The sequence below is a fragment of the Salarias fasciatus genome, chromosome 2 (genome assembly GCF_902148845.1).
Source record: "Salarias fasciatus chromosome 2, fSalaFa1.1, whole genome shotgun sequence".
Classification (NCBI taxonomy): Eukaryota; Metazoa; Chordata; class Actinopteri; order Blenniiformes; family Blenniidae; genus Salarias; species Salarias fasciatus.
In genome coordinates, this window is record NC_043746.1 from 16,252,275 (window position 1) to 16,275,056 (window position 22,782).

At 44.5% G+C, this 22,782-nt stretch overlaps 2 protein-coding genes across 2 annotated transcripts; one reads left to right on the plus strand and one right to left on the minus strand.

Annotated features, from left to right (window-relative positions):
- Positions 1–1,156: 1,156 nt before the first annotated feature.
- Positions 1,157–2,415, minus strand: LOC115405059 (uncharacterized). The gene is made up of 2 exons (XM_030114492.1): positions 1,293–2,415; positions 1,157–1,182 (listed from the first exon to the last, which is right to left on the minus strand). The coding sequence occupies exons 1-2, from the start codon at positions 2,413–2,415 to the stop codon at positions 1,157–1,159; spliced, it is 1,149 nt and encodes a 382-aa protein (XP_029970352.1).
- Positions 2,416–14,071: 11,656 nt separating this feature from the next.
- Positions 14,072–16,046, plus strand: LOC115405066 (phospholipase A and acyltransferase 4-like). The gene is made up of 4 exons (XM_030114504.1): positions 14,072–14,086; positions 14,303–14,411; positions 14,600–14,868; positions 15,843–16,046. The coding sequence occupies exons 1-4, from the start codon at positions 14,072–14,074 to the stop codon at positions 16,044–16,046; spliced, it is 597 nt and encodes a 198-aa protein (XP_029970364.1).
- The last annotated feature ends 6,736 nt before the right edge of the window (positions 16,047–22,782 follow it).

Below are 22,782 nucleotides of genomic sequence, written 5' to 3' on the forward strand. Positions count from 1 at the left end.
CAAGACAAATTCACAGCCCAGTTGCTTTAGGCATTCTTGATACATTTCTTTCAAAGCCTGCAGGAACTCACGTCTTGCACCTACAAAATTAGTGCCCTGATCAGATCGAAGCTGTCTGACTTTTCCTCTGATGGCAATGAAAGTACGAAGAGCATTTATAAATGCATCTGTTGTTAAATCGTCAAGTAGTTCAATATGAACTGCACGAGAGCAGAGGCATGTAAATAACAAACCATAGCGCTTCAACTCCTTTCTTCCCTCTTTGACCAAAAATGGACCAAAGCAATCCATCCCGCAATAGGTAAAAGGAGGAGTTGCTTCCATGCGTTCACACGGCAGGTCTGACATTTTCTGATCTTCAGTGCTCCTGCGAAACTTCCTGCACTTCACACACTTGTAGATACATGAAGCCACAGCATTACTGCATCCAAGTATCCAGATACCATTTGATCGCAGCTCATTGATCGTCATGCCACGCCCTTGATGTTCCATTTGTTGATGATGGTGCTTGATCAGTAACTGAGATACATGGCTGGTACTTGGTAAGATTGCTGGATGCTTGACATGTTTATGCAAAGCAGCGTGCTGCAGACGACCTCCCACCCTGAGGATTCCTTGGTCATCCAGGAAAGGATCCAATCTGTATAACCTGCTTGCTTTGTCTTTGGATATTGATTTCTTGTCTTGAATACCTTTGATCTCCTTAGCAAAGGCTTCCCTTTGGACCATGCTTATGATGAGAATTTCAGCATCTGTTCTTTCTTTAAGACTTGTAGCCTCATTGCTCCTTTGAACCACACCCAGGGCCGGCTCTAGGCATAGGCGAACTAGGCGGCCGCCTAGGGCGCCACGTCCCGAGGGGGGCGCCGCGGTCGTACAAGGGGCGCCACAACGCTCTGTGTTCCGTGTGCCCCGCTGTGCAGCGGTCCGACGCACTGCGCTCCTCGTCCTTGGCGCTGCCCGGCACTGATCGGTATTGTTCGGCATCGCTCCTCAGCGCATCCCCCCCCCCCGCTCAACAAATGTCGGGACCGCTCGAAAAACACGCTCCCAAGGGGCGCTCGTCTCGGGCTCGCCTAGGGCGCCTCTGAAGCCCGGGCCGGCCCTGACCACACCTTTAAGTTCCTTGACACGTCGTATGAGTCTGGCTATAGCTTTAACTAGCTTCATCCAGCTGGAGAACTTTAGGAAACGATCAAGCAGTGAGGTCTTTGTAGCGGAGATTTTGTGTACAATAACCTTGCAAACTTCTGGGTCATCCACAGCAAGGTCTCCCACCATAGTCTCTTTACTTGGAAGTTCCTCTTGCCATAGAAATTCTGGACCCTTGAGCCAGTTGGACACAATGAGCTCTTTTGCCTTAAGACCCCTTGAGGCGTGATCGGCAGGGTTCTCTTCAGATGTCACATGTCTCCACTGACTTGGATCAGTGGTTTCTTTGATGCGCTGGACTCGATTTGCCACAAAAATGTGGAATCGTCTGGCCTCATTGGTAATGTAAGACAGAACTACACTTGAGTCTGTCCAGAAGAACTCTTGAACATTTTCCATTTGTAACTCCTTCCTGAGCAAGTCACTTGTGCGGACTGCCACGACGGCTGCTGACAGTTCAAGTCTTGGAACTATAGTGACTTTTGTGGGGGCAACTCTGGCTTTACCCATAACTAGGGAAACGTGGACTTGTCCTGTCACACTGATTGCTCTCAGGTAGGTGCATTCTCCATACCCTGTGACACTTGCATCACAAAAGTGATGAAGCTCTTGTCTTTGAACCTCTGTGAAATCTTCTGGCATGTAGCATCGCTGGATCTTGACATCAGCCAGATTTTGTAGATCCAAGAGCCATGACTCCCACCGAGAACGAAGATCATCAGATAATGGTTCGTCCCATCCAATGTTTTCTCGACATAGTTGTCGGAGAATTTGCTTTCCAAGCAAAATGAAAGGTGCCACAAAGCCGAAAGGGTCAATGATGGATGCCACTGTTGATAAGATTCCTCTTCTAGAGACCGGACGTTCACTTACGACTACTCTGAACTGGAACTGATCTGAGGTGACGCACCATTTGACTCCCAGAGCTCTCTCGATCTGTGGCTCACCCAAGTCTAAGTCTTTCTTCCTTACTGTTTCTGCACATTCTTCTTCAGGAAGCGATGCAAGTACTCTTTGGGAGTTGGAAACAAACTTATGGATTCGTAGTTTGCCAGTACTGCACAACTGTCTCGCCTCACTGATTAAATGAATAGCTTCTTCTTCTGTTGACACACTTATTAAGCCATCATCTACGTAGAAATTTCTTTCAATGAAATCGATGGCTGCTTCACTGAAGTGACCTTGTCCTTGGGCGGCAATGTGCTTGAGGCCGTAGTTTGCACAGCCAGGCGATGACGCTGCCCCGAAGAGGTGAACTTTCATCCTGTAGACTGAGGGTTCAGCGTGGACATCTCCATTATCCCACCAAAGAAACCTTAAATAGTCCTGATCTTCCTTTCTGACATGAAACTGATGAAACATTCGTTCAATGTCACACATGACTGCTATTGGACCCTCGCGAAACCGACAAAGAACTCTAATTAAAGAATTTGTCAACTCTGGCCCGGTGAGCAGATGGTCATTTAGGGACTCACCTTGACACTTTGCTGAGCAGTCAAACACGACCCGTATTTTTCCCGGTTTCTGTGGGTGATACACCCCATGGTGTGGAATATACCAAACGGGCTTCTTGTCCAGTTCGTTGGCTGGAACCTTTTCTGCGTCTCCATGATTTATTGTTTCACACATAAACAGTGTGTAGTCTGTTTTATATTGCTTATCCGTTTCAAATTTCGTCTTCAGACATCTCAGACGGTGACTTGCACATTTCTTGTTGTCTGGCAGACTCGGTCTGTCTTCCTTAAATGGCAGTGGCATCTCACAGTGACCACTTTCATTGATTTTGATTCCCTTTTCCATTATTGATAGGAACCGCAGATCTTCTTGGGAGAAATTATCATTCTCTGCTGTTCTCTCGCTGAAATCAGATTCAAGCCTCTTTAACACATCGGGAGGTGTGATTATTACCTCCTTCACTTGTGTTCGACATATGTATCGAACTTCAGTTTGCAGATCAGCAGATGACTGATTTGAAGGTGTCACTCCTTTTACAACAATCTTGTGACTGCTTCCGATTGCATCACCATAGTCGACACAAGGATTTACACAGCCAACTATACTCCAGCCGAGGTCTGTTCTTTGAGCAAATGGTTCATTATCCTTGCCTGACACAACTTCTCGTGGCAAAAGTGCTTGCGAGCAGTTGTACCCTATGAGCAGACCAACATCACATTTGATTAAAGGAGCAATCTCTTCAGCAAGATGCTGTAAATAAGGCCATGCTCTTGCTGTCTTTGGTGTTGGGATGTGACTTGGATTCACAGGAATGAACTCTCTTTCGTATGTTACTGGGAGAAGGATTTTCTTTGAGGTATAAAACCCTCTCACTTGTAACCCACTTAACCTTCGGCTTGGAATAACTGTACTTTTGGATGTCATTGTTGAGAGTTTGAGCTGTACAGGCTCCTTCTGTGTGTCCAGAATGTCTGTCTTTTCTCGCAAGATGAAAGTAGTGTCACTTTGGTTATCCAAGAGTGCATACATCAGGATTTCATTCTCTGGATTGCTTGTTGTAGACAACCACACTGGAATAACTGTAGAGGTGTGAGTGTTGCTCATTTCCTGTACAGCGCTGTTAGATGTTGCTTCCTTTGTGGTGTCAGTAGCTTCTGTACGATCTGGGTTTTCCTTCGACCTTTCCCCTTCCTTTGGGTGTTTCACACTCTCCTTTTGTTTGTCATCTCCCTGTTTCTTCTTTACATCCTCCTTTGCACGATCTTCGTGTAAACAGGTTGGGTGCTTCCGTTTACATGTATCACAGACATGTCTCTTGATGCAGTTCTTTGACTGATGTCCTGCCTTCAAACATCCAAAACATAGTTTGTTACTTTGTACAAACTTGACTCTTTCAGGGGTTGGCTTTTCCATAAACCTTCGACAGTTGTGAATGCTATGGTTTGACTTCTCACAAAACATGCACACTTTGCTATCTGTCTTTTCTTCAGAAGTGCTTGCCAGCACTCGTGCACCAACTTTCTGATTCTTCGGTGTCTTCATCCTTTCACCACTATCACTAGACTTCAGAGCATGAAAGGAGGTAATAGGGTTACACGCTATTTTGGCTTCTCTGGTTACAAAATGTACAAATTCACTGAAGCTAGGGAATGATTGACTTTCCTCTTCAACTTCAATTACCCTTCTGTTCCATCTGGCCGTTAACCAATCAGGGAGCTTAGAAAGCATCTTTTGATTTTCGCCACAGTCATTGAGAACTTCAAGACTTGTAATCTCTGACATTGCTGTTTCACAACCTTTCAGAAAGTCTGCAAACTCTCTTAACTCAAGACTGTCTTTGGGTCCTATCTTTGGCCATGAAGAAAGTCTATCTCTGAAGGCTTTAGCAACTACAAAAGACCTTCCATATCTTTCTTCCAAGATATCCCATGCTGCATAATAGGCTGCCCCTGTTCCTAACAGGAAGTAACCTTCAATGGCCTTCTTTGCAGGTCCACCGACATACTTGCGAAGATAGTAGATTTTCTCATTTACTGGAATGTTCTTTCTATCTATCAGTGTTTGGAAGGACATCTTCCAGTCTTTATATTTCAGTGGGTCTCCACTAAAAACGGAAGGCTCGGGTACTGGAAGACGACTTGCACTTATGGACTCTGCTATTGCTCTTGCTAGAGTTGTAGTGCTATCTTCTTGAGAAGTAGCAGATGGGTGTACATGTGTGACTCTTTGTAATGATGATTGCTTCGCTGTACAACCTCTTGTGTTATGTGCAGATGTCTCCTGTACAGACACGTTATTATGTAACATATCTGATATCTCGTCATCAGAGCTGACTTCTTGTTCATAAACCTGCAGTTTTGCTTGTGCAGCTTTCATCCTTTTAAGAGTCTCCAACTTCTCAATCTGCATAGTTTCTCCTGTAACGCCTTTTTTCTTGCATCTTCTGCTTCTTGTAGTGCAAGCTTCTTTCTGTCTTCAGCTTCGAGTGCTTCAAGTTCTTGTTTCTCACATTCCATTTCTTGTAAAACCTTCATTGTAGCTTCCGTTGCAGCTAACTCTGCTGCTGCTTCTTGTTTCTTAACAGCAGATCCACTTGATCTACTTGACTTACTTGACGCTCGAGTAGACTTTGGAGCTTTGGAGTATCGGTTGGATTTTGACACTGAAGATGAAAGCATAGAAGAATTCGTGGGCTATTGCTTTGTCTCCTCTTGTGACCCTTGACCTTCATGAAGATTCCGAGCATGCACCAAAACCTTTTATGTAACAGCAAAACAGGTGTCTACACGACGACGGGTTTCTCCATCAGGAACAAACACAGCTCTCAAGTCTTCATACATTTGTTTAACATCTGTTGAAGCAGTGTTAATCTTGGCCATGTGATCCTTTATAACTTCAGTAGATGAACTTCCAACAAGTGCCTTTTTAGCTTCCTTAATGATAGATTTCCATTTACTGTAAGCAGTTACAAAGCGCTGCTGAAGCCTTTTAACTTTATCATCTTGAAGCTCTTGACCCTTTTCTGTAAGCTTTCGACTTCTTTGACTTCTTCTAACCACTTCCTCTGCAGCACCTTTAGTCTCTTCATCTGAGCTTGTATCTGAGGTATCCTCATCAGGAGTTTTAGACTGCTGCTGTACCTCTATAACTTCCTTGTTTCCTGTAATGTCTTGCTGACTTTCTTTAGATTCAGCCATTTTAGGGATAGCTTAGGTTTTCTTTGATTTAAACTGGGATTATATTCAACTTGAACTTATGCATTGTCCTTCACAGCTTAAATGAACTTACTTCAAACTTATTTGTTCTCTGCTACAAAGAGTGACTGAATGTGCCACATCGTGCACGGCTGGGTCTCTCCCCTCGCCGGGAGGACCCGGAAGTCTCGGTGAGGAGAGACATCCAGGTGGAATGCAGCGGGTCCCCGCGCGCACTGCGGCCCACACACAGTGCGGCCAGGCCGGCCTGGAGACCTCTGGAGACCCTCGGTGAGGAGAGACATCCAGGCGGAACACGGCGGGTTCCCGCGCGCACCAAGGCCAGGCCGGCCTGGAGACTTCCGGAGACTCCGTGGAGCAAGCTCCGGGCCATTTACCCACCTCAGCCCTGACTCGGACCAACTCGGCCCTGGAAGTCAGACGCCCACATGACGTGACGGCCGAGGCCCAGCCAAAGTGCCTCTCTGCTGGAGAGAAGAGCTCCGCGACGTTCCCATCTGAGCTAATTGTGCCTAAGTTAGCGAAAACTGTCAGCTGACCCACCTGAAGACAGTAGACAAGCTGACTTTATGATAACACTGGCAATGGATGAAAAAATATAGCCGAAATGAGCGACCAGTGGAAAAAAATGAGTTTGTTGAGTCAGTGACAGGCAATGTTGCTGTCACCTGGCCAGTTTAAAGACCGAGGCCATATGTTTAAGGGTTCAAGATGTGAGTGAGTAACCCATAGGGGTTGAATGGAGCTGACCTGACCTGTAGTTAGTGACCTCTGCCTGCAGGGGGCTTCAGCGGCTGCTCACCGATAGGGTTGAATGGAGCTGACCTGTAGTTACTGACCTCTGCCTACAGGGGGCTTCAGCGGCTGCTTACCCATAGGGTTGAATGGAGCTGACCTGTAGTTACTGACCTCTGCCTGCAGGGGGCTTCAATATGGTGGAAAATTGAACACTGGCGGTCTATGGCTGTACTGACTTGTGAGGTGAGGGGACAGCAAAACTGGCATGAGGGAAGAAGGCAGGTCAGTAAATTACTGGCAACTACTGGCGGGAGCGGCAGCTGCCAGCAGAACTGGCTGGACGTAACGGGAGAGGTCAGTACAGTACTGGCAACTGCTGGCAGGAGCGGCAGCTGCCACCGTTTAAAAATAAAAACTTTTGTCTGAAGATTTGTGACAGGCCAGCTGACAGCTTTGCCTGGGCCCGGGACAACATAATGTTAGTTGGACCTAGTCACGACCATTGGATTGGGAATCGGGGGGGGGGGGGGGTGCTGGCTGGGCCCCCCGCCTTTAATTCTGGGCCCCCCACCCCAACCCTGGGCCCGGGACAACACACCTGTCTGTCCCCCCTGTCGGTGGGCCTGAGTTGTGATGTTTTGTGAGATGTTATTGTTCTATGGGAGAAGGGGGCATTGTCATTACGCAATTCAGTTTGTTCCATTTCTGTAATTGTGTTTTCAGTTTTACTCTCCAGTTTTCTGCACATGCTTGGTAGTGTTAAGCCAAAAGCTTAGTTGTGTTTATTCATTGAATGGTTCGTGTGTGTCATGTGAAAAAATGACTGCACTTGCCAAATGAAAACACGAGTTCCATTTTGTGAACATGTTAAGAGATTTGACAGCAGAGTTGTTTTGCAAGGGGATGTAAGGGTTTAGCATCTTGTGTGTGATGTTTGGAGTTTTGTGTGTGCAGTTTTGAAAAAAACATACAGATATGAAAAACGTGTTTTAGCAATTGAAAAAACTGTAAGGATGTTGTCATCGGGGACAGTGTGAGTTTCCACCAGGCTCTGCTTGTACGTCAGTGGTTCCAGGACCAGCCACACTTTACGGTGTTACTGTACTCCTTTCGCTGTACTCTCCATTCCTCAACCCCATAAAGCAGTTCTTCTCTGCTTGGAGGTGGAAGGTGTATGAGCAAAACCCCCAGAACCAGGTCCCACTGGTCCAGGCCATGGAAGGAGCCTTAACGTCAGCCTCGACTCCATTCAGGGATTCATGCGCCAGTCAAGGCGGTTCTTCCAGAGATGTCTCGATAGGGAGAACATCGCCTGTGATGTGGACGAAGCCCTCTGGCCTGACAGAAACCGAAGGCATGATTCCTCAATCATGTACAAAAATAAAACGTTATTGGTAGGGCTGCACGATTATGGCCAAAATGATAATCACGATTATTTTTGTCAATATTGTAATCACGATTATTCATCACGATTATTCATTATGTTATGTAAAACATACCTTTTTATTGCACTTTTTTTTTTAAACAAACAAGTGTCGAATTGAAGATGTGCGTCTTCAGCACTTCAGTGAAGTCTGGTGTGCATGCGCACACAATAGAAGATGTTTTAATTAGAATCTAAACAACTATTTAGAACCATGTCAATGTTGTGAACGATCGCTTTCCCTTAGAAACGAACATACAGACGCGCCGACTGTGAGTTTTTACAAACGTTTGACCGGACCTCTGTTCTGAAAAGAGCCGGATTATGACTTTGGAACCTGAACGCCTCACAGCTGAACGACCGTCACTTGCTGCATTCTATCTAACCCCTGAGAGCAACACGATGACCACTGAACAACAAGATGAAGATAAAACAACAAGAGAACAGTAAACAGCCACGCTAAACCCAGAAATGAAACCTACCAGAACAATGATTCCCTCTTTCTCTCCAAGCCGCTGCTACGCCGCTCACATCCTGAACTGTCCGTCAATAACAGCTTTTCCCGTTCTGTCCGAGACGCTCAGCGTTTACATCTTCTTTCCACCGGTACAGAAGTTGAGATGCGTTCCATCGACTGATGTTTGAGCATGAAGGAATCGTTCAAAGCCAGCTAGTGGCTAACAACTAAGCTAACAGCTGACTGAGACACTGCAGTGGCGTCCATCAGCAGCTACTTTTACGGAGTGTCCCTGAAGGCAGCAGGAGCTACACGGCTCAGGTCGCCCCCTGGTGGTTGGCTGATTGTTGGATTAAAAAAGTGCTTGATTTGACACGCAACAGAGTCCGTTTTTCTCAATTTAAAAATCGCGACGATCATCTAAATTTAATCGCAGCAGCCAAAATCGTGATCATGATCAAAATTCAATTAATTGTGCAGCCCTAGTTATTGGCTGCATATTTGTGTGCTGTTTTAAGTTTTAATATTTTTTTATGAAAAAAACTATAGGCTACACAGAGTCATTTTTACAAAAGGAGAAATATCTTATTTCCCAATTTTGCACTACAATGTGCTGTAAATGCTTGGTAGTGTGCAGCAAAAGCTTAGTTGTGTGTGCTCAATGAATGGTACGTGTCACTGGAAAATATGACTGTGTGTAGCAAATGAAAACATGAGTTCCATTTTATGAACACAATGTAGAGATTTGATGGCAAGAGTGTTCTTGCAAAGGGAGTGTCAGGTTTAGCGTTTTGTGTGTGGAGTTTTCAGTTTTGTGTGTGCAGCATTGAGAAAGCCGTTATTGTATTGAGAAACGTGTTGACAATCGTGAAAAACTCTAATGGTGTCAGCTGGGATCGAACCAGCGACCTTCTGAACCAAACCTCCCCCAAGCAACAACCCACAATTCACACGTTTTCCCTCAAATTTGTTGGAATTTAAAGGGGAACGGTCGTTTTTACAATCTGAACCTTATTTCACATTCATAACAACAACATTTACTCACCCGTTTGACTTTCGTGTGATTTGCAGTGGGTTCGGAGATAATTAGATGCTCCCATATCCATATAACGGCAGCGGGCGGGGCACCGAAATGCAGCCGTTACAGACGCTCTTTTCTCTTATGTTTGCTGTGGTGTGGTAGATACATGTAAATTTATTAAGTCGGCATCACTTAGCGCTATTGGGAAATCTGTAAACCGTCTAGATTGAGCAAATCTCCGGGAGCTCTGAAGTGATGATGTCATCACACTGCGCCGTGGCGCACTGTGTTTGTTTACATGGGAGTAGCGTCTCTGCACTGCAGTCAGACCACGGCATCTCGATCGGCTTTTTTAGGCAGTCAGAGATTATTTTCAGCTGGTTGTAACTTTGGTACAATGGTCCGAGTGTGCATATATCCTGGTTCTGAAAGTAAAATGACAAGCTGGACGTCACTGAGCTCACAGGCTCCCACTTCGTGACGGGATTTATTGAAGCTATGGCTAATAGCGCTCAACATGGACCCCAGCATCAAAGTTCAAACTTTACGACGTTTGGATTATCGGGTGTGTAGTGCCCACTTCACATCTGTGGACTTCTTCCCAGTTCAGGAAAGAAATGAAGACCAGAAGATCCAGAGAATGAACCTCAAAAACAATGCCATTCCAGCGGCTGCAGGAGGAGAACAGGTCGAGGTAACGTGATGCTAAGGCTATTCATTTTTTTCTTTACTAATGTCTAGAATTGGCTAGAGTGTTATTAACTTGTCCCTACTCCTTTTGAGCAACAGTGTACATAATATTGTACTTTTTATGTACAACTCTTGTCATTGACAGATATACTTGTATCATCCTTTGTTGTTGCTCAAATGAACTAAACAGTAAACATCCCAGCCTCTAGACATTAGTAAAGAAAAAAATGAATAGCATTAGCGTCTTGTTACCTCGACCTGCTCTCCTCCTGCAGCCGCTGGAATGGCATTCTTTTTGAGGTTCATTCTCTGGATCTTCTGGCCTTCATTTCTTTCCTGAACTGGGAAGAAGTCCACAGATGTGAAGTGGGCACTACACACCCGATAATCCAAACGTCGAAAAGTTTGAACTTTGATGCTGGGGTCCATGTTGAGCGCTATTAGCCATAGCTTCAATAAATCCCGGTCACGCAGTGGGAGCCTGTGAGCTCAGTGACGTCCAGCTGGTCATTTTACTTTCACAACCAGGATATATGCACACTCGGACCATTGTACCACAGTTACAACCAGCTGAAAATAAACTCTGACTGCCTAAAAAAGCCGATGGAGATGCCGTGGTCTGACTGCAGAGCAGAGACGCTACTCCCATGTAAACAAGCAGAGTGAATGTGCGCCACGGCGCAGTGTGATGACATCATCACTTCAGAGTTCCCGGAGAGTTGCTCAATCTAGCCGGTTTACAGACTTCCCAATAGCGTTAAGTGATGCCGACTTAACAAATTTACATGTATCTACCACACCACAGCAAACATAAGAGAAAAGAGCGTCTGTAACGGCTGCATGTCGGTGCCCCGCCCGCTGCCGTTATATGGATATGGGAGCATCTAATTATCTCCGAACCAACTGCAATTCACACGAAAGTCAAACGGGTGTGTAAATGTTGTTGTTATGAATGTGAAATAAGGTCCAGATTGTAAAAACGACCGTTCCCCTTTAAGTAAGAAAGTGAATCCAAGGCGATGAGAAAGGCAAGCAAAGTTGAAAAGAAGCTCTCAGTTTCAACTTCCTTTGCCCCCCACCACATGCAGACTACTATTATCACCCACCTCTTTTCAGTTGTTTAAACTACCTTGTTTGAAATGTACAGATGACAACATATGATGCAATTAACATTTTAGCTGTTAATGACACGTATATGATTTACATAGTTTCTTCAAATGGCAGTCTTAGAAACCAAGTGAACAAGACATTTTGGTAAAAATAACTTCATTTAATTTTTTTTAAAAAATAACTTTGATATGTTACACATATATGTATTACATATTATTTAGTTGTCTTACTATTTATAAAAAGCATGGCCCTCACCGAGCGGTCCTGATGGTGCGGTCTCCGGTTATTCAACTATGGCTCAACAGGGGGCGCTAAAGCGCCGTCCTCAGGGTGGAGCCCTGAAGCGCTGTCTCATCCGCTGAAGACACGATATTGGGGTGCAGCATCATACAGACACGATCTGACTCACGCTCCTCCAACAAGGTCTGACTCCCACAAAAGGTAAGACACTCTGAAACTCTGCTGTGGATGAATGTGGTGAAGCTGTGTTCTCCAGGACAGCTGTGGGTTTCAGACGTTGGGCTTTCAACATCTGATTATTCTAAAGATGTTAAACATTCATCAAAACACTGTGCCTGATTTGTGAAACCTTCTTTGGATTTGTGAAAATGAAAAGGAGCATAGCTGATTGTATTTTTTAAAGAAAACCACATTGGATGTGGAGGATCGAAACTGCCATAATTAAAGATAAATACAGAAATATTCAAATGGGTGAGTATATAAATGTATGTGCCAACAAATCATACAAAATAGTTTTTTTTTTATGAGAAATTCTATAAAATGTGACTGAAAAAATATATTTATTTTGTCATTTTCACTTCAGTGTATTTATTTATTTGGTGATTTTTTTTTATTTCTTTCCCCATTAATTTTGATGCCTACATTTATTTCTGTATTGTTTTAGTTTACTTTTTCTTTTTTCCAAATTATATGTTTCTGTATTGTATTTTCACCTGACCTTTTTTCATGTATTTATTTGTTGACACATTTTTTTTTCATGCTGTCATTCCTATTTTTATAATTTTTTCAGACTGTCAGATTGAGATGTCTGAATCTGTAGAAAGTTGTTCTTCAAACACCCACATACCAGAACTTTAATCCAGGGTACACTGGGCCTTGAAAATCCTCCATGCCTCTATCATGGAGCTATAGAACAGTGCCAGCCCAGCGAGGTCTGCATCACGCTGTGGCAGGAACAGCTGTTTGTTGTATCCCAGGCGTTCAGCTCTCCTCAGCAGCAGACAAGCTGTATTAATCGGGCCAGGGTTAGCCTGCAGTTGAAAAGAGGCCATCTTTGACTGGATGTCAAGGAGCCCCTGTCCTCCTTCAGCCACAGGCAGATAGAAGACTGCAGCCCAAACTCAGTGTTTCCGTGACAAGAAGAAGTCCGCAATGACCCTGTGAATGTCCTCTACCAGGCTCCTTGGTGGAATCAAAACAGTTGAACCAGTGCCAAAGAGCAGAGGCGACAAAAAAGTTATGGGCAACCAGAGCTTTTCCTCTATATGACAGCTGGCGTGCCAATTTAAATGGACCTAGACATGGCTCAATTGATTTCAGTGGATCAGTCCCATAATGCCTTGCACTGTGATGTTTGTGCATGAGCACAAAATCTCACAATCAGCTTTCCCCTGGAACCCACCAGAATAAAAAATTCTGTCCTTTTTGCATTATTTTTGAAAGTGCAACATTCAAGATACCTTCTCTTAGTGCAAAGTATAATCAGGAAGTGACAAGTACGGGACGCTATTTTGTGTGTGCACGCAGTTAAGTCATGACGTCAGGTGAGCCAATGTGACGGACGTGCACAAAGCTCTGACTGCAGGAAATAACCCCATGTGCTGTTTACATAAGCTACGATGAGATCAAACCCCAGCTACACCACCCATCCTTTCTGATCAAGGTTTCAATTGGATGGTGCAAATGTGATCAGACTGAAGTGTTTATATGGTGCAAATTTAATCAGGTCTGCACTTAACATGAATAATTTTGGTCCATGTAACCACAGCTCATGTTTGTGGACTGAATCCAATTTTTTGATTTGATCTAACTTGGTTAACTGGCTTCTAACATCAATGTGTGTTATACCAAGCCCTGACCTGCCTCTGAATTCTTCAGGGGCATCAGTGTTTAAGGAGGGTTGGGATAAACATTACATGACAGGAAATCATTTCATTCTGAGAAAAGAGTTTGACACAATCCCTCTCTCTTTAGAATGCATGAACACAATGATTCATTTTTGCACACTATTTTTTTTTAGATATGTGAGGAAATTAAGAGAATCAACTGACATAATGTGTAAGCTGGCTGACAACCAGACAACACCAATGTTGGTGGTGTATTACAAAATGTACAGGTCCGGGTTGCTACGGCAGAACGATCCAAATGGGGGCAGGGCCAAACAGTGACTGCCTCACATTCATTATTCATTACAGAACTACTGGACCGTAGTGAGAATATTACAATGAGTGCGAATAAACACGTGACCAAAAGATTTGATGATTATCATCTTTTACCTCAGGTGTCCTTCCTGACGCAGCCGGAGCATTTCGGGCTCAGCGATCCACAGCAGTGACCCGACACGAGGTGCTGGACTTGTTTCTGTTACCTCCATGCAAACAGTGCACACTGACGACAGAATATACATCACTCTTTAAATACTAAGTTTTGTTAATTAAAGTTGTTCAAAAATGATGAAAATATTAATTTCAAAGATGAAATATTGCTGTGTCCTAATATTTGTTTTTGTAGGGACTGAAAGTCACAGAGTCAGTCGAATATAAAGTTTCCAGAACGAAATAAAGAAAAACATGGCCCCAACACTGGTGAGGAGGTCTCTCTTTTTTCTATCTATTAACTTTGTTGTTTTTTTGCACTTTGGAGCTGTAATTGATTATATAATCAGTAAAAAAGCTCCTGGTATATTTCATTGTCTTTGTCTAGACGACATCAGATGGTCTGAGTAGATTAAATATGTAGAAGGTGGCACCAAACAAAGTCTGTTGCAAAGTCAAACAGTCTGTTTTGTCTTCCATTCCAAGTACAATCAGAAACCAGAGCCTGGGGACCTGATTGAGATCTTTCGCGGCCCCTATGAGCACTGGGCCGTGTATGTTGGTGATGGCTACGTTGTTCACTTGACAGCAGCCTGTGAGTCCCAAATCCAGAATCTGGAACAAAAAACTATCTGTCTCACAGTCCTTATTTACTGACAGCGCATGTACCTTTCCATAATTTGTCATCCTAAACTGCTCAAAATGCAAAGTATCCCTCAGTGTTTAATCAATAGAAGGATAAAGCATTTTTTTATTCAGTCTTTCCATCATATTTATCCTCAGCTGATGTCCCGGGTTCCAGTTCCAAGAATTTGTCGTCTGTTCCGAATAAGAACGGCCTGGTTTACAAAGAGAAGCTGCAGGACGTAGTTGGAACCAACAAGTGGAGAGTCAACAACATCCTGGACAATAAATACAGACCCCGGCCGGTGGATGACATTGTGAAAGATGCCTGTGCTCTGGTGGGCAAAAAGGTGACGTACGACGTCTCCAGTAGCAACTGTGAACATTTTGCCACTGGGCTGCGCTACGGCAAGCCAAAGTCCCGGCAGGTAGGAAATCATGAAATGGTTATTTATGTTGGATACAGATTGGCCTGGTGGAGCTGGGTTGTCTGAGTGGAGGGATAATTTCTTTTTCCAGAAGAAATATACCTTGTTGAACTTGCTGAAAATGATATATTGCTTTAAATGTGAAACTCCTCCCAAGAGCCAGTCTCTGTGTCTGGGGATCGGGTTGCTGGGTATTCTGCCGACGGCTGCCACAAAAATCCATACTGCACCCCAGATGAGCTTCCTTGGGAAGGTGGCTGGGCTTAGAGATAACTTGAGGAGCTGGGAGTAGAGCTGCTACTTCTCCACATCGAGAGGAGTCAGCTGTGGTGGCTCGGGCATCTTTTTAGGACGTCTCCTGGACACCTCCCTGGGGGGCCCCACCGGCAGGAGGCTCCGGGGAAGACCTCGGGTCTCGGCTGGCCTGGGAACGCTTCACGATCCAACTAGAAGAGCTACAAGAAGCGTCCTGGGACAGGGAAGACTGGACATCCCTGCTCACAGTGCTGGGGCCGTGTCGCAGAGCCCTGGATATGCAGTTGATAATGGATGGAAGAAAAACTCAACATTTCATGTGAAGTAACACATTTGGCTGATGTGAAACCTTCAATATCATCAGGATGTTGTGTGTCTTTCAGACTGTATGCATACATACATTACATACATACATATACTGCATTTTCCGCACTATAAGGCGCACCTAAAAGCCTCTAATTTTCTCAAAAACCAACATTGCGCCTTATAATCTGGTGCGCCTTTTTTGAGGGAAATACGGCAATAAAGATCACCCGGTTGTCAGTTGTGTTGTTTGACTACAGTTCCCATAATTCTTGTGGCCTGATCACATGAGCGAACAAGCCCTGCTGGCTTGTAGCTAAGCTAGCTAGTTCAAACAAAACGGCAAACACGAACCTTCAGACACATTCTCCACCTCTAACCTGTCAGTCACCATAATCACACAATTTATCCTCCAGTCTCCCAACTGGGGAGCACGGTGCGTGGCTGCACAGCCCAGCCAGCAGAAGCTCCTTTACAAGCAGCCGCCTGACGTGGGGAGCGGCCAGCCGGCAGACCGGCAGCCCACCCGCTCCGAAGCGGGGAGCGGCTGGCCGGCCGCGGCTGAGCTGTCGGTGGGGGACTTCACTCAGGAGATGAAGCAGCTGGCTGGACCCCGGTGATCAAGTGTGTTACACCAGTCGTGGCCGTACTGCGCTGCATGTTCGTCGTTGTAAGTCGTTTGAAAATCGATTGAAAATTGAGCAATCTATAGCTATTTCAAAGTTGACGCTCCATTGACATTAATGTGATGAGTGAGTGAGCGGCCCTGTACCAAGATGGCCGCCATGTGATGATGTTAGTCCCCATTGGGTTACAGTGCGCATGAGCCATCCAGTGTTTGTATATATATCTATGGTGTGGCTGCACACATCTTTCAAGTTACCTTTACGGTGTGTTTCCACCGGACGCAAATTTTTTGTGCGATGAGATTACATACAAAATCAATGCAGTGACGTGATTGTCGCTCAATCTTGAGTGGTGGGCGGTGGACGGCGAGCGATGACGCGGGGGGGTGGCCGGCGGCGAGCGTTTCCAGCGAAAAATCCGCGCGCCCGTCGACTTGCACTGCCACTCGCTGCCGCTGCAGAAACATCACAACCCTCCTCTTCACCGTCTCTTGCACAGCAGCAGTGGACAGGAGTCTTCTGATGTTTGTCCCATGTGTGCACCCGGCTGTCTGCGTGTGTGTGTGTGTGTGTGTGTGTGTGTTTGTGTGTGTGTGTGTGTGTGTGTGTGTGTGTGCGCGCACGCGCATACAGATCGATGGTGCAGTTTTTGTTCTTTTTTGTTTTTATGACTGTTTTTACTGTTCAGCACTTTGCGTTACTTTTATGAATATGAGAAGTGCTTTTACAAATTGAGATTGAGATGGCTCCGCCCACCACCATCGCTGCTCTGTTTTTAGCATGGGGAAGTCAGCTCCAGCTGCGGCCGGGGGGCCTGCATCGCTTCTGGATGCATGCTGCCCTACGGAGGCGGTCTGAACTCGGTGAGTTCCACCGTCTTCTGCAGGAGCTGCGTCCGGACGACCGGTTCCAGTGCTACTTCAGGCTGACGCCATGTTTCCATTAGAAGCGGTGAACAAATGAAATCGGGTACGCCGCTCGCCGCTTGCCGCTTGCCTTGCACACTAAAAACAGTTGGGTTAAAAAATAACCCAGTTTAACCCAACTGCTGGTTCAGAAAAGGACGAACCCCTTTTTTGGGTTATTTAACCCAACAGGTTGGGTTCTTTTTTTTCAACCCGAGTGTGCGAGTGTCAGTGCAAGTCTACGGGCGAGTGTATTCTTTGCTGGAAACGCTCACTGCCGGCCGCTCGCTCGAGATTGAGCGACAATTACGTCAATACATTGACCTTGTATGTAATCTCATCGCGCGAAAAATTCGCGTCGCGTTCGGTGGAAACACACCGTTAGTGTGGACAGTAAAACTGGCTATTATCTGAGTGTCTTGAATAAAAGAAACAATAGTATATACGAGGGTTGTCCTCAGATAGTCGACGATTCGATGATTGTTCAAAGGGGCCTGATTCGACTACCAATCACGCAGTCGAAGCATCGAAAAAATGCGGTTATTAAACGAGGACCATTCCATCACAGCTGTATGGGGGTGCTGAATGACTGATTTTACATAGAATTGCTTGTTTTTTCCAAATAAACATGATATAAAGCCTATTTGATATACATGTTAGCCTATCAAATACACTGTGGAAAAATTTACTTAACTTGTACTTTTATTCAATACTCTATCTATTCACTGTTTGTGGATGAACCACCATGGTGAGTGGCACAATCCGATTTTGCGCAGAGCTCCGTCACAGAGAAGCATCTCGGTGGTGATTTGGCTGAACTTTAAAAGGCTCAAAATGTCAGAAAAAAACAGAACTTCAGACCAAGTCAAAAATGATCCAAAAATAGTCAAATGCAGATTGTGTCCTTTCATATCACTTCACAACAACATGGCTTTCCACCTTAAACGGGTAAGTAGCCAGATAATTGGGCTAATAAAAGACGGTTCTGTTACTCAATTCTCATTTTTAATGCTGATGCTTTTATTTCGTTTAATTGTAACATTTTAGGTTATTATTATATTATTATTTTTATTTATCTAAAAGGCTAATTCTATTTAATTTAGTGTTTGTTTTTGCATGGATGTTGCGCTGCGAAACGGACCGACACAGTGCAGTTAAGCCTATTTCATTTAATTTGAGCAGATAATGTGAGAAATTGTTTAGTCAAAAAATGTGAGCTTATCTGCAGAGATTTTAGATATAAATAAATGACATGCTTTAGCCCGTTTGTTAGAAGTGGGTTTGGTTCTGGTCATTTGAACTATACTTCATTTGTTTGATGTTTAGAGTCACCGACACTTTGTTCCAGTCTGTGTTTCAGTGTGTAGGGAAAAAAATAAGTGTTGTTTTACCTGGCTGCACTGCTTTTTTTTTTATTTATTTATTTATTTATTTTTTTTATTATTCTTCGTACCTTGTGAGCACTGCTCTGCACTGTGCTGCACTGCTCCGACGCCCTGTGTAGGCATGCTCCGCGGCCCCTGCGGCTCCCCCCGCTCCGCCAAACAAGATGATAGATTCGACTATCAGTCGACTGTTGGCAGAATCAGACGAATCAGATTCGACTATGGAAATTCTTAGTCGGGGACACCTCTAGTATATACATTGTTTAATGTGAGGGAGGCATGACCAGGTGACTCTCATTGAAATGTATTAGTTTAAAAAGAGAGGCGTGGGACACGAAAAAACTGTGCAAAGCGTTGCACCTGGACGCGACGCAATTCAATAGATTAATGTACGTGGCTCATAGCACGAATTTCCGTGAGACTGGGTTGTCTATTCTATATGCCTTATAATGTAGTGCCCCCTACATATGAAAAAAGTTTTTAAAAAAGACATTCATTGACGGTGCGGCTAATAATAAGGTGAGCCTTATAGTGTGGAAAATACGGTACATAATGACACAAATCTCTGAATGTAAAGTGAGTTCTCCATGATGTCCTGGTTGGTGACTGAAATATGGCTGTTTCTCTGTGCAGGTACTGAAGGCAGTCGTAATCACATTGGTGCTCTTCATAAGCCCGTTAGGATTGTCGATTTACGGTGCTGCTGCTCTGGGTGTCACCGCTGTGGTCAGCCTGAATGTGGCTAGCTCTGTGTCAAGAAAAAGCAAAAAAGAGGATCAAACCACACACTGATCCAAAGCTCAGCGTCACCTCCTCAGAGAAGATGAACTACCAGATCATCAGCAAAATGTCACTTATGACACTGTTTGAATAATTTCCAACTATCTACAATCCAGCACAAATATTGTCATGTTTACCTTCATTTGTCTTTAACTGGGTGATTTGGGACAAAGTCCTTCCATTCTCAGAGCACAAAGTGAGACTGACAAATAGTGTTTTCTGTGAAAGTGGCAAGTTGAAATCTTTGAGTTTGAAATTCAGATGGTGGCTGATAATGTATTTCAGATTGTGAAAAAACTTTTCGATATGTAAAACCTTCATGTAATAAACATACATATGAAGTATAAATAAAAAGTTGCTGTAAGTCTACGGTGACCCACCGGCCTTTTTATTTTTTTTTTTATTTTGTGCCTTCTGAATTTACAAAACTGTCTTTCGATTTAAGAAAATATTTCTGTGAACTAGTCTTTTTACACTTTCTCATTGTTTTATGACTCTGAACTGCTCATTCTTTTTCCTTTCCTGCATGATTCACCAGGTGCTCTATTGATGATCCATTTATTTATTTATTTTTGAAATTAATTTAGTAATTTATTTATTTATTTTCTTTAACCTGTCCTGTCCAGCATCGAAGCAGCAGAATGGAGGTCTGGCTGCTGTTGTGTGACAAACAGATTTGCTCCTCCAAGAGGAGCTTATTGCGGTGGGGTTGCTTTTTCGGTCTCAGCATTACGCCACGCCATTACATCGTTGAGAACAGAAGTGACTGTAACACGGAGACCAAATGACAGTTAAGGACTTAGACTTAGACTTCCTTTATTTGTCATTTCACACTACACAGCAGTACACTGAGGAATAACATTTTGTTGCATTTGGCTTCCTCAGTTTTTAACAACACTAGATAAATAAAAATAGAGAATGCTTTAGTTTCAAAAAATAAATAGAGTCGAAAACAGGTATGAAGACAGGGATATGCACATGATTGATTAACACTATCAGTTAAAAATTATCTATGACTAGTTAATGAAATTTTTACAAAAAGTAAACAATATTGCTCTGTTAAATGAGAAAGATCAGTCTTTAACTAAAAACAATGAAATATTGCACAGAGCCCAGGGAAGAGGTGATATGAGTGGCACAAATAGGCTATTACATGAATGTTGCACCAACAGTGTCCAGTCTGATGGCCAGGGGGAAGAAGCTATTGATAAATCTGGTTGTCTTCTGCCGTACGCCAGCAGGGAGAACAGTCCATGGTGAGGGTGGGAGGATTCCGAGGAGATCCGATGCGCTCTGGCTAAGCAGCGTCTGTGTGAAATGTCCTGAATGGAGGGGAGTGGTGAGCCGATGATCTTCTCTGCCGTCCTCACCACTCTCTGCAGAGATTTCCAGTCTGCAGCCTTCAGCTCCCGGACCAGACGGAGATGCCGCTGGTCAGCAGTCTCTAAATGGTCCCTCTGTAGAAAGTGGAGAGGATGGGAGAGGGGAGGGAGGCTCTCTTAGTCGGCACAGGAAGCGCAGGCTTTGCTGTGCTTTCTTGGACTGAGATGTAATGTGAAGAGACCAGCTGAGGTTGTCTGTGATGTGCACCCCCAGGAACTTGACGTTCTCGACAACTTCCACTGCTGTGTTGTTGATGAGTAGTGGTGTGTGGCTGGGTCAAGATCTCCTGAAGTCAACAATGATCTCCTTTGTTTTGTTGATGTTCAGAAACAGGTTGTTCACCTCGCACCAGTCCTCCAGGTGTCTCACCTCCTCCCTGTCGTCCGCATACTTCAGGATATGGTTGGTGCTGAATTTGGGACGACAGTCATGAGGCATCAGGGTGAACAGCAGGGAGCTCAGGACGCAGTCCTGTGGGGAGCCAGTGCTCAAGGAGATGACATTGAAGATGTTGCTGCCCACCCGTACAGACTGGGTTCTGTTGGTGAGGAAGTCCAGCAGCCGGTTACACAGGGGGGTTCTAAAGTCCAGGGGAGCCCGTTTGTGAACCAGACGCTGGGGGATGATGGTGTAGAATGCTGAACTGAAGTCCAGGAATAGCATTCGCCCATGAGTGTTTCTCTTCTTCAGTTGCTCCAGGCTGACGTGGAAGGCAGAGGAGATGGCATCCTCTGTGGAGCGGTTAGGCCGGTATGCAAACTGGAACGGGTCAAATGATGGAGGGAGTTTAGAAATGATGAAGTCCTTAATCACCCTTTCAAAGCACTTCATGAAGATGGAAGTGAGTGCAACGGGGCGAAAGTCGTTCAGACAGGAGACAGCAGGCTTCTTTGGCACTGGGTTGATGGTGGAAGACTTGAAACATGGGGGGACAACAGCCTGGTCCAGTGAGGTGTTGAAGATGTCAGTGAGTACCCGGGCCAGCTGATCAGCACATTCCCCTGACCACTCGTCCAGGGATGTTATCAGGGCCTGCCGCTTTTCGCACTTTCACTTTCCCCAGGGTTATCAAAACAGCCTGGAATTCAAGTCTCAGTGCCTGCTCATTGGAGAGGGGGATGGCTTTCCTCGCAGGGGTGTGATTGAGGGCTTCAAGCCTTCCGAAGAAGTTATTGAGCTCATTGAGGAAGCCAATGCCCCTTGTAGAGGGGGAGTTGCTGTTTTGTAGTCAGTGACAGTCCTGATGCCCTGCCACAGCTGTCTGGTGTTACTGGGGTCATGGAAGAAGCCCTGGATCTTCTGGCTGTGGGTGCGCTTTGCTACCCTGATGGCACGATTCAGATCGACTCTTGCTGATCTAAGTGTCACCGTGTCACCTGACTTGAATGCAGTATACACAGTTATGCTGTGGAGGAAATGTTTTTTTGTGTTTTTTTCCTTTCTCTGTCCACCTTCATGGTTTGTTAAGACGGAATGTCTGTAAGAATACGAGGGTGGACCCAAATGAAACCGTAATTTGGTTGTAATTTTTTATTTCTTACATTTCAACAGTGGTGTAATGTAGAGGCTTGAAAATAGTTGTTAAAAGATAGAATAAGTAAGTTTGTTCAAAGATGGAAATGGTTCTCTAAAAAGGTGTGTTAAAAGCAGACACCCCATAAAACTTTTTGTTTAATTTCATGTACTCAGTGGTTCAAATTTCAGCTCTGTTGAGTGAGATGCGATCCCCATGATACCCAGTAGATGGCGCGTATCGCGCACTGATGTTGATAGGAGGAAGCACCACAGAGGAAGAACTAATTCCTGTGTGAATTAAACCCAGCTTCATTGTGCGTGCGATCTCTTTTCTTCATCACAGGTTGGTAAATACTCTAAGTTCACTCATATAAGGCATATTATCTGGTTTGTGACATGTTCGAGATAATATTGTGTTCAGTAGGCAGAGTAAAATGAAGTGTCAGTGTTTTGAGTGACATGAACCGTGTTGGAAGCTAACCTGCTAAGCTAACTGGTGAAGCATGAGGGATCTGCAACATGGAGATAAGTTACTCCAGACCAGTATTGGTGCAAAGAACCACATGAGAACATTATTTGAGAACATTTTATGGAAGTTTTTTCATACAATACGCATGTAACTGGGTTTTATATGTCCCTGAATGTGCATATTTTATGGTTTATGGCAAAATACCAGTACTGCTATTGAAACTGTATTAAATACAGAACAGCCATTTGAATATTGACTGCTGTTGCTGCCTCGTATGCTTAGTTCATGATATT

Bases quoted from the DNA above. Each gene is read 5' to 3' on its own strand.
- LOC115405059 (XM_030114492.1), bottom strand. From the start codon at position 2,415: ATGAAAGTTCACCTCTTCGGGGCAGCGTCATCGCCTGGCTGTGCAAAC. The intron at 1,183-1,292 runs GTAAAGAGACTA...CGTTTCCTAAAG, and splicing joins ATGGCAAGAGGAACTTCCAA to TTCTCCAGCTGGATGAAGCT.
- LOC115405066 (XM_030114504.1), top strand. The intron at 14,412-14,599 runs GTGAGTCCCAAA...ATTTATCCTCAG, and splicing joins TGTTCACTTGACAGCAGCCT to CTGATGTCCCGGGTTCCAGT. The intron at 14,869-15,842 runs GTAGGAAATCAT...TTTATCCTCCAG, and splicing joins GCAAGCCAAAGTCCCGGCAG to TCTCCCAACTGGGGAGCACG.